The 12,397-nt window shown below is 43.8% G+C and overlaps 1 protein-coding gene across 7 annotated transcripts in view; it reads right to left on the reverse strand.

Annotated features, from left to right (window-relative positions):
* The window catches only part of ZFPM1 (zinc finger protein, FOG family member 1), a 312,656-nt gene that overhangs the window by 119,159 nt on the left and 181,100 nt on the right, over window positions 1–12,397 (reverse strand). For all 7 annotated transcript variants that reach the window (XM_068260644.1, XM_068260645.1, XM_068260648.1 and 4 more), the window contains one exon: window positions 1,018–1,164. In XM_068260644.1, coding sequence (XP_068116745.1) covers window positions 1,018–1,164 — 147 coding nt within the window. The remainder of the gene's footprint in view (window positions 1–1,017; window positions 1,165–12,397) is intronic.

A 12,397-nucleotide genomic window follows, 5' to 3' on the forward strand; every position in this document is an offset into this window, starting at 1 on the left:
TTGAGAGCTGAAGGCCCACCTATCAAGCGGTGCGAATCCCCGCCTCCTCAGCATCTTTTTGAATTGTCACAGTAAGCATCTGTACCATGTGATACCGGTATGTGAAGTTGCGTAGGTACAAGCTCCGGTGTCAAGTGGTACAGGCGCTCGCCGTGAATATTAAAAAAGATGCCGAACAAAGGAGGAGGATTCACGCCACGTGACAGGTGAGCCTGCAACACTCACCATAGCCCAAGGGGGGACACACACTTGAGGGAACACATGCCAGAGATCACTCAGTCGTTGGGGAATCAAACGCTGCTACTGCCACACACCCAATCGAACACTTGCAACCAAGATTTCCCAGCATGGCGGATCAATCTTTTCAAAAGTCGATTTAAACCATTGATCAGGTGGACATGCTGCAGCATCAATATCTGCCAGATTCGATCATTATGATCAAATCGGCCGGATATAATGTGTGGGCACCCTTAGCATCCCTTCCTGCTGCCAATCTTTTCTGATGGGGGATGTGGGGAGGGATGAGAGATTGCTGTCATTTATTGTTGCAGTAGATATAACCTGGTATGAGTGCAGATGGTTTACAATTTTATTGTTAGAAAACAGTGAAAATAATTACCGGAATCCTCAAGAAATGTTCTTCTTTAGGCATGTAGATGACCTTTATCAAATCCTTTCCAATATAAGGTTATGTAGTTGCCACAACCAGCAATAAGATTCAGACTTCCAGACTGAGATTTACAGGCTTTGAATATAATCTATATACTTTGCAGGATATTTACACTGAAGGCCTCAAGTAGAACTCCTGATTTATAATGCTAACACACCGCACTCCTGATGATTGAGGCAGGGATCAAGCTCTCATGTCTCCTTCTCCCTCAAATTTCATCACCAGCAGAAAAACTATCTATACGGAGTTCCTGGTGTTCCCATAGGATGTATAACTTTTAAAATGTTCCAACATGATTCCAATATACTGTATGACACAAGATCTATCTATGACAATTGTGGAATTACCTTCTGGCTCTGCTCCATCACTGTAAGATGGGCTGGAAGTGTCACAATCCCCAGATTCTTCTAGGTCAGAAATGGAGCCATCTTTTTCAGAATGGCTGGATTCAACTGCTGGATTTTCCTCCATCTCCTCTATTTCACCGAGAGAACCTAAAATGACAACAAACTCACATTAAGGGCCTGTTAGATTGTATAACATGTGAGACCTTCTGTTTCCCCCGAACCTTAACTGAGAGGGATATGGATGTTTACTTTTAAACACTACCAGTTGCTTGCCAGTCCTGCTGATCTCTTTGCCTACAATAGTGGCTGAATCACAACCTGAAACAAGCATGCTGCTAATCCAGTCACACTTCAGTTAGAGCACCTGATCTCTATGCTTGTTGAAGGGCTAAAAGTATTAGAGACACAGGATCAGCAAGAGAATCAGGCAACTGGTATTATTTTTAAAGGAAAAATTCATCTCCTTCTCAGTTTAGGTTCACTTTAATAAATGACATACATTGAGATTTCACGACTGCCTACTACCATCAGTCTGTTCGTGTATGCCAAGCACTGCTTTGGCTGCTGCCTGGTGGTCTAAACCTTTTGATGATTTTTATATTGACTTTAAAAGTTTAAAGGACACCTGAAGTGAGAGGGATATGGAGGCTGCCATACTTATTTCCTTTTTAACAGTTGCCTGGCAATCCTGCTGATCTCTTTGGCTGCACTAGTGTCTGAATCACACCAGAAACAAGCATGTGACTAATCCAGTCAGACTTCAGTCAGAGCACCTGATCTGCATTCTTGTTCAGGGTCTATGGCTAAAAGTATTGAAGGCAGAGGATCAGCAGGACAGCCAGGCAAATTGCCTTCTTCAAAAGGAAAAAAAATATGGCAACCTCCATATCCCGCTCACTTCAGGCGTCCTTTAAATTATAAGAAGTGCGATTTGCATTCTATAATAATGAAACCGTGCTCTAAAACATCAAAAGCTGGTGTTTTATCTTGTAGAGTTCTTGGCAATGACAGCATGAGGGTATACTGTAACCCAAACCACCTGCACTGCCCCAGTCCTATCCATAGCACTGATACACACACTTATATGTGAACAGTCCATTTTAAAAGATATGATTGCCTTAGACTGTCTTCCATGCAAAGAAAGATTTTTGGGCAATCCAGACAGTTTCAGCAACGCTGTACAACATAAGTACACCAGGACTGAGTATGATGACAGTAGGTAGGCTACGCTCAGATAGCATGAAGTGAAGGCTTCTGGGACAAGATAACCACAGCGTGCCTCTCCCGTCAGACCTCAGAGGCTCCCTGACTTCAGGCATGTGTATTTACGTAGTAAGAACAAAGGCCTTATAATCTATACATAGCACACTACAATGAGCGTGGAGAAAGGAACCGCCAGAGCCAGTGCGGGCGATATTTCTAATTCCGCTAATTTCAGTTCCAGCACAATTAAAGTCTGCACTGATAATGCTCAGAAACAATCAGCGGCTAACAAATCGCTTTTCTCCTCTTGTACATGGAACATCGTTAAGCTAATTTCTTCGTTCACGCCTGCACGGCTTCTGGGTGTCTGATAAAATTAACCCTTCACAGCTCTGGTCACATGATCACAGAATTCTAATCTAGTGGCTAAGAAGTTCAGCCTATCCTTGGCATTCTCAGTGTTCAAGACACTGGCAGTAAATGGACAGTGTGAGCCACAGTAAGCGTAGAAGAAGAAACAATAAAAAAGCCCTGGATGCGGAAAGCTTCAGGAAGCTACACAATGCAAGTATATGATACTTATGCCAAGAATCTCGATGCAGAATCGTTCTGACACTTGCAGAAGAACAATTACAGCTTCTTATGGTTAGTTAGGGCCAGTTACAGGAGCCCTGGCCACCTCAAATTTTACATTCTGCGCTTTAAGTCTACTGGGAGGTAAGAAACATACATTCTGCAGAGTTGCACCTGACAGGACTAAAGATGTCGCCGCCTGTGATAAATTTCAGAATGTAAATTAGGGTGAGGAAAGATTGTACAATGAGAAAACACTGCATAAATAATTTGTAAACAAATATTGTGTAAGAATATGCAATTTTATTTATTATGTTACTTTCACAACAGTTCCTGGTTAAAGCTCTCCTCACCAAGCAAGTATATAATATGACCTGGGACAACTTAACACTAAAATCAGAACTTCCTCTCTGCTCTAAATGATTAGCCACAGCCTGATAACCTTTATGGTAAAAATAATTCTTCATAACAATTTATAGAAAAACTGATGTTTAAAACTTGTTTTCACTTTATGGTGAGGACTGAAGGGATTAAGCCTCAGTGTTTACAATATGCAGAGCTGCCTTGGCAGAGCTCTCCTGCAGTCTATTCACAGTTGCTGTTAAGAACTAATTACCATATATACTCGCATATAGGCCGAATTTTTCAGCACAAAAAGTGTGCTGAAAAGTCCCCCCCTCGGCCTATATGCGAGTCACCAACTTGCTGAGGCTGTATATGCGTCCAGTCGCTCCTGTTGTAGCCTGTTGCGAAGTTGATGCCGGCGCCTGGATCAGATGCTTGCCCTGCACAGAGGATTGAGCCGGAGGAGCACAGCGGGAGAGCGCAGCAGGATCTCTCCTCCTTTCCCTGCACATGAGTCGCTGGGGGGCACAGAGTATTGGGCCAACTTGCGGCTGCCGCGATTGCGGCTGTGTACTTTTGCTGGCAGTGCAGGCAAGTGAGGGGGATTAAAACCTCCGCCGCAGTTCCAGATCCTGGCACAGTGTATCGGTCCAACTCACAGCTGCCACGGTCGCGGGCGTCTTTTACCGCCACTGAAGGAAAGCGAGGGGGATTAAAACCTCCGCCACAGCTCCGGATCCTGGCACAGTATCGGGCCAACTCACGGCTGCCGCAGTCGCGGCTGTGTTTTTACCTGCACTGAAGTGAGGTGGTTTAAAACTCTGCTGCAGCTCCGGATTCCGAAGCCTCCATTCCTTTTGTAGCTGCCTCACAGTAACTACCGTGCCAAACCACGTAAGAACCCATGCGAGGGAGGCCTGGGAACACTAATTTAGCCCAATCTTTAGCACCGGATGTAGGCTGCAACCCGTGGCTGTACCTGCAGTGTCTCCCACATGCACTCCCGCCTGTCATGTTTTCCATCTCCTGAGCCCATCTGGGAACTGCAGTACAATACACGTGGACTACCAGGACCACATCAGCACAGTTGCCAGCAATACCTGTCTGACGTTGCCATTGGCATGCCAACGGACTTCACTGGGCACAGGGCAGCCTTCAAGTTCTGGCACTGTATGAGCCTTTGATGAATATAGCCATTTATCACACCAGCTTGCATTTGAATTTGCTTCAGCCGCTGCTGGATTTACAACTTTATATGCTGGGCTACTGCTTGGAACTTTGCTAATCTATGCACTGCTGCCTGGGGGGAGTCTCAGGAGCTACTGTATTTTCCACCCTCGGCCTATATGAGAGTCAGCCACTTTTTTCTGATTTCTGGGGGGGAAATTGGGGGGTCGGCTTATATGTGGGACGGCTTATATGCGAGTATATACAGTAGACATGTTAACCTCCCTGGCAGTATGATTATTTCCAGATTTTAGGGTCTTTTCAGCATGTTTCTGACCCTAAAATCAGGAAAAAATCATGCAGCCAGAAAGCCAGCAGCAGCCCCAGCACTAACCCCCCTGAGCTCCAGCGCTGCAATATTCCCTCCATCCTCTGGGTGGCGCTGGAACTCTTTTGTAAGATCGATGACGGCGATCTCACCAGAGTGATTCGGAGCCTCGGAGGACAGGAAGGAGAACGGCTACTGATGTCTGGATCCCCTGGGAGGTGAGTAAAAACACCCGCTGGCGCTCGGGCTTACCGCCAGGGAGGTTAATTTGCCTAAACAAACACAGAGATGTGAATTTCTTCAGACACTATATGCGGAATAAAGACTTTTTATTGTGTGCTGTGCAAGAGTTCGGGTCCGCTTTAAGATTATCACTGACCCTGCTTGGTCTCAGGCACTTTCTCAAGGCAAGCATATATACAGCTTTTACGGATTTCTTTTATCTCCTGTTGCTAGCCCTTATCACTTTACACAATAAGCTCATAGGGGCAAGGCTCTCCTATTGTATTTTGATATGGTATCACTGCATATGCTTAGATAATTCTATGTAACTCCTACTGAGTATGTAGAATGACTGCGTATTTACCTGTGCTACCCTTGTTTGTACCATACATATTCTATTTACACAAGGATTGTATCATTGCCATTGAAAAATGTTATTGAACATGTTGCTGCAAATTAAAAAAAAAACAATGATTTGTGATGAGTTTTCACACATTTCCGTGTGCGTCATCCACGGTCAACTGATGGCAGCTGTCAACTGTGGGAAATCGCATTACAAGTTTGTCATCCCATTGACTTACTGTGTAATTTTGGAATGCAGGGAACGCTTGCAGTAAGTGCATTTCCTGCCTTAAAGAAGTACTCCGCACACTGACGCTGACTTGAACACTCACCCCTTGTTTTTTGATTTGTGATTCAGAAGTTCTTCACTGCCAAAGATATTATACTCCACAAAGTCTCTGTCTAGTCATTTGTTTGACTATCTCCTAAGAACACCCTTATATCTCTTCCAATGGTGGGGGATCAGCTGGGTTTTCCCACTGCTCACAGCTGTGTGAACACTGAATAATTTCTTTGTGGAAAAAAGTCATCCTAAAGCCTCATACACACATAGCATGTCACCTGGAATCAGGGCCGGGCCGAGGCGAGAGAGGCTCCAGCCTCAGGGTGCAGTGTAGGAGGGGGAGCACAACTCACTCAGCTATCATTCTCCTATTGTGTTTGAAGTAAAGAGAAATAAGAAAAGAGGATACATAGCAGTGACTGCAAGCCAGATAACTAGAGATAAAGGTGTTAGGGGCCCTGGGGCGCTTCTTAGTCTAATAGCAATCAGTTTGTGATGGCTGGGGTGGTAGTGATGGAGGGGCGCGCTTTGGTGTCTCAACATTGGGTACTGGAGGACATTTTCCCGGCTCTGTCTGCAAGCTGCCAAGTTGAGCTGCCAGGCTAATCACTGGCATAGGCATTGAGGGCCGCTGTACACACCGGGGCTGTAGAGTCGGTACAAAAATCATCCAACTCTGGACGCCTCAGTTTATGAAACTACCGACTCCAGGTACCCAAAAATTGCTCTGATTCCTCGACTCCAACTCCACAGCCCTGGTACACACACTCTCTGGAGTTCCATCTAGTGTGTGTACACAGCTTAACCCAACATTAAACTTGACATTCTGTTGTGTCTGAGGTGGTCAACCAGGCACTTGAGGAAATATGGTTGCTTTCTTGAACAGGTAACAAAAAACTAACTAGAGAGACATTTCAGTGAATGTTTGCAAAAATGTTCTGTCTGCAACTAATAACATCTAAAAGACAAAACATAAAACAATGTACAAATTACAAATATTGCTGTTAAATGTCCAATCCACTGAGACTTCATTAAGCTCTTAAATCAAGTGTTTTTAAAGGCTCCCTTCAAAGCAGCATATTCTGTAAAAACTCAGGGGACTGGTGAAAGACATCAATCTCTGATATAAACATGTTCTTTAGCCACTAAAATGAGCCATATTCATCAAAGGATTCGCTGTGGAAAATAAAGAGTGCACCTCCTGATAACTGCACTGCTAGGACTAAAACTTAGTAAGCCGATATATGTGATTACGCATGGTTTGAAAGGTTAGCAGGCATGACATATTCTGATACTAGCCCTGGGGGCATAGGATGTATGCATCAAACATTCTAATACTCAATTCACTCTATGTTATACTCCCCTGTGGCTGGATAAGCAATTACCAGGGCTCATGAAAATCCCTAGGTTATGAAATGTGGCCCTATTACACCATTATTTACCCTTTCCAGGTTTAGAGCACCAAGATAGCCTTGGTGAGCGCATGTTACAGAAGGTGGTACACTTCTGAAATAAAGGTTTTACTATTATGGCTGTTCACTACTACTACTAGTAATACAACATGAGAAATGTAAAGGGTCACTACTTCAAAGTCCATATTTATGTCAGATGCTGTTAATATTTCTGTGTACTTTATGTTAATATAACATCTCCATCTGTAAAGATTGTGAAGTTTGCAGATGACACAACAGTAACTGGTCTCATACAAAATGGGGATGAGTCTGCATACAGGCATGTAGTGAGACAGCTTTCCTCCAGGTGCAGCGGCAACAACTTGGGACTTAAAGGACAACCGAGGTGTAATGTGACATGATAAGATAGTCATGTGTATGTACAGTGCCAAGCACGCACATAACTAGGCTGTGTTCCTTTTTTTCTTTCCCTGCCTGAAAGAGAAAAATCAGGTATGCAAGTGACTGTTTCTATCCATATCGGGACCGGGTCAGACTATAACCTATAGCAGCGATGGCGAACCTATGGCACGCGTGCCAGACCCGGCACGCGTAGCCTCATCTGGCCACCGTATGATTGCATTGAACTGGCCACGGGGTCTAATAGACGCCGCACCAGTTCATAGCCCGCAGCCCCGCTCCAGCCTGCATAGTCGTCCGGCAGAAAGAGCAGGGCTACGGGAAGATGGCGTCCAAAGCCCTGTACTGAAGACTATTTGTGTCTCCAGTACAGGGCTTCGGGCGCCATCTTCCCGTAGCCCTGCTATTCTATTCAGCGCGGGAGATATGCAGGAGGATCGTCCGGGGAGCTGCGCGCTAGAGCCCGTCCGGGTGAGGAGACTTCTGCCAGGTGAGTACATTTTTTTTTTTTTTTTTTGCAGGTGAAAAGCTGCCCTCATTGCATTTATTTTCTGGTGAAATGCTGCCCTCATTGCGTTTCTTTTCTGGTGAAATGCTGTCCTCATTGCGTTTATTTTCTGGTGAAAAGCTGCCCTCATTGCGTTTATTTCCTGGTGAAAAGCTGCCCTCATTGTTTTTATTTTCTGGTGAAAAGCTGCCCTCACTGAGTTAATTTTCTGGTGAAATGCTGCCACATTGCGTTATTTTCTGCTGAAATTTTGCCCACATTGTGTTTATTTTCTGGTGAAATGCTGTCCACATTGCAATTATTTTCTGGTGTCTGGGGTAACTGTTGCTGCATTTATTATTTAATGGTCAAAGTTGGCTATATTGGCTGCTTTGGGGTTACGGTATACTAATAAATAGCATCACACAGTTTCTGCACACCCATGATGCGAATTCTCATTTCACCACATCATGGCGGAAACACTGCTTTCTTATGCCTCGCTGTTACATCATTACATTAGCTCCACCCATACAATGTAATGGCCACGCCCATTTTTGGCACTAACAACCCCCCCGCCCCGTGTTGAACCCAGAATAATCTGGTCACTGTAGGTTGGAGGGCCTGGTATTTGTCATCTCTTCTGAGGGGGGGTTGTCATTTTGTTCAAATTGGCGTTTTGGCACTTTACGAGAGACAAGAGAGACTTCTGAGTTGAAGTTTGGGCACTCGGTCTCGAAAAGGTTTGCCACCACTGACCTATAGCCTATAACCCTCAATGACAAGTAATTACAGCCATAAAATACTTTCCTGTCAGTAAATGGCTTCCTGAAGCAGTAAAAAGATAAAATGGGTCAATAATTTATAGATTTGAGCTCTGGCATACTTCAATGAATGTGTCATTGAGCAAAAAACGAGTGAAACAGTAAAAACTAGATTTAAATATAAAATATAAATATAAAATAAAATGGTTAGATATCTAAAAAAGTCATTTTTAGGAGAAGGAGGGTAGATAAAATTGTTTTTCTCATCAGTTTATTTTCACTTTGGTGGTCCTTTAAAGGATACCACAGCCCAAAGGCTGTGGTAAAATCAAAGTTGCAATGTGGAGGGAAAGAAAGATACATACTTACCGCTTCCCTCGTTCCCTGCCGATGGGTCCCGCTCATCTGTTACAGCTCCCGGTACCGACCCGACTCTCCTGACCCTTCACCCGGACATACTGTGCTGCGCATGCGCAGTATGTCACTATACTCTTCGCTTCTGCCGTCGCATCGTGACGGCAGAAGTACGGACACTCCCCCGCCTCCTCCTCTCCCAGCGTGTGCGCTCCAATCTAAAGCTAGCGTGACACGCTAGCTGGAGTTCGCACTGGGACAATCGATGTGGAGAGAGCGGAGGGGGAATAAGTTAAAAAAAAACACACTGCCGGCTGGAGGGAGGGAGCGAGTGAGTGGGCGGGCGAGTGGGCGGGCAGGCAGCGAGTGGGCGGCGAGCAGGCAGCGGCAGTACAGCCCAAGCATTCTGTACATAGATGCAATGACATCTATGGTACAGCAAGAAAATTATCCCCACATTTATCTCTGCATATGTGCATGTATATACATGTATAACCCCCTAACCATAAATGCATCTACAGTGACTCCAGCAGAGTAATTCAAATATCTTGGGTCCACAATCTCCTATAACCTAAAATGGGATAACAACACTGTCACCATCATCAAGAAAGCACAACAGAGGACGTACCACCTACAGCAGCTGAAAAAGTTTGGCCCACCACAGAAATTCATGGTGCAGCTCTACAATGCGATCATTGAATCCACCAAGGCATCATCTATGACTGTCTGGCTCGGCTCCTGCTCCATAGAGAAGGTGAGACTGCAGCACATCATTCCATCAGCAGAAAGAATAACTGGGTGCAGCTTACCTTCCCTGCTGGATCTTTACGGTAGCAGATGCAGAAAGAGAGAAACCAAGATTACCTTTGATACCACAAAACCTGCCCCCCTCTTGTTCGAGCTTATGCCTTCAGGGGTGAAATACCGCTCAGTCACAACATTTTTTATTTTTTTTTACAGCTGATACAAATCATGCAATAGATCTGCAGTGTGTCTACTTCCTGCTTTCCATGGAAGCAGACATATTGTTAACATCCTGTGTTTATGTTTTTCTTCTGTCCTGTACAAGAGTTCAGGCCCACTTCAAAAGAGTAAATATGCTGAAGCCTCTAGATTGTAAGCCTTTGGCAGGGCCCTCTCCCCTTGTGTATCATACTTGACTGTGTGCACTTTACCCAGAATTTGGAACTTGTTACCACTACCACTCCAGTTTATGATCTGGCATTATACTACTGTCTGCATTGCGTTGTGTATCTTTTTGGTATTACCTGTATTGTTGTATCTATTGTCTATTACCTGTATTGTTCTGTCACCCCTGTTATCATTGTCTGTAACCTTATTTATTGTACAGCGCTGCGTAATATGTTGGCGCTATATAAATCTAATAAATAATAATAAAAGTGTCTCTCCCAACCACATGGAGAAAGTTGCAGTAGAACTCCCTGCTGTGTAGCCGGTTATCAGAAGACACCTGTTCAGTGCTGCCACCTACAAGACGCACATTTTTCATAGGAAGTGGAGGAAAGAATTTATCTTCAATACAATAACAGCTGTTCGTTCCAAAGCTCATGACCACAAAGCAACATCTACTTTAGTTTGTCCTGGTCCCTCATAAAATACCACCTTAGTGTGAGTCTACAGGGCGCTATAGGGCCAGTAGAAGTAGAATCAACGCCATGGTTTATTTGTGTAACTCACAGTCCCTACTATGGCAAAGATAAAGTTCTAATTTTCTATTACCTAAAGGGGCCTACATAGCAATGCTGAACAAGTAAGCTTTAGCCTAGTTCTGATTTTGCAACTCGAGTGAGAAAGGATGCAAACGTTTTATTTCCTGCTTACTGCAGATCTATAAATCATTCATAGATCTGCAGTAAGCAGGAAATAAAACGTTTGCATCCTTTCTCACTCGAGATGCAAAATCAGAACTAGGCTAAGGCTTACTAGGTACGAATACGTAGCATTTCCCTGCATCCGAGCCAGATGGGGAAAACCTGTCTATTCTGTTCAATAGAATGACTCCCCAATCACATGCCGGTGCACTTCTGGACAGCATGTAGCAGTTTTTCGTAGCATGCATCCAAATCCCCATAGCTGTGCATGGCATGCATCTTCTCAGCAGCACTAATGCTGCGTCTGATCCTGAAGCGGAACACAGAGGCAATAAAGCCCTATGACAAACAAAGAGAGAGGAGAAATCTGGATGTCTTGAAGATCAATCCATATACTGTGGCCATGGGTTCCAGAAAATGTAATAAAAAAAAAAAAAAAGTTATTGCAGCTGTAAACTGAAGTTTAAAAAAAGTAAGATCTAAAGATCTAGTTCAGTCCCTTTTTCTACTGCATTTCAGGGACCTGGACACACCAAAAAGCGGTTTGTGGGTCGTTTTCGATTTTTAAAAAAAATGTTTCCATTGACTTACATTAAAATCATGGTAAAATTGCGACAAAATATCTGCGATTGCAATTTGTCAAAAAAAAATTGGCATTGCCGCGATTTTAATATAAGCCAATGCAAGCATTTTTTACATTTTTTAACGAAAATGACCAAATGACCAACAATGCACTTTTTGGTGTCAGGGCCCTCAGTCTGGACAGCAAACAGCCAAGCAACGGACAGAGCCTGAAAAAGGCTTCTTCAACATAGCTGTTTTTTGAGCATTTTAAGGACAGGAGTTTTGCAGCAGAACTGTAGCAGTTGAGCATTCTGATCAGTTAGCTATTAGCCATTATTTATTAAATTATATCAATAATTATTATTGTTTATATATGTGAAAAAATCTTAAAGAGAATATGTATTGTTAAAATCGCACAAAAGTAAACATACCAGTGCGTTAGGGGACATCTCCTATTACCCTCTGTCACAATTTCGCCGCTCCTCGCCGCATTAAAAGTGGTTAAAAACAGTTTTAAAAAGTTTGTTTATAAACAAACAAAATGGCCACCAAAACAGGAAGTAGGTTGATGTACAGTATGTCCACACATAGAAAATACATTCATACACAAGCAGGCTGTATACACCCTTCCTTTTGAATCTCAAGAGATCATTTGTGTGTTTCTTTCCCCCTGCAGCTATCTTCCACTGAAGTGTCAGGCTGTTTCTTCCTGCAGAGTGCAGACAGCTCTGCCTGTATGTAATTCCTCAGTATGTGAAAGCCCAGCCAGCTCAGAGGAGGATTTATCCAGCTTGTAAAAGATAATCGAGCAGAAAGAAGCTGCACTAATCTAAATAACACACAGCAGTGTGCAGAGAGGGGCCTGGAGGGGGGAGATGGATCACAGAACCACAACACTGAAGAACTTGGCAGCCTTCCAGACACAGGCTGACAAGTCTGACAAGAGAGAGATAAGTTGATTTATTACAGAGATGGTGATAGTAGAACGTGCTACAGTAAGCCAGAACACATTAGAATAGCTTTTGGAACTTGTAGGATGATAAAAAACAGGATGCAATTTTTGTTACGGAGTCTCTTTAAAGAGGAACTTTAGCAAAAAGGGAAAAAA

This window comes from Hyperolius riggenbachi, chromosome 11, assembly GCF_040937935.1.
Source record: "Hyperolius riggenbachi isolate aHypRig1 chromosome 11, aHypRig1.pri, whole genome shotgun sequence".
NCBI lineage: Eukaryota > Metazoa > Chordata > Amphibia > Anura > Hyperoliidae > Hyperolius > Hyperolius riggenbachi.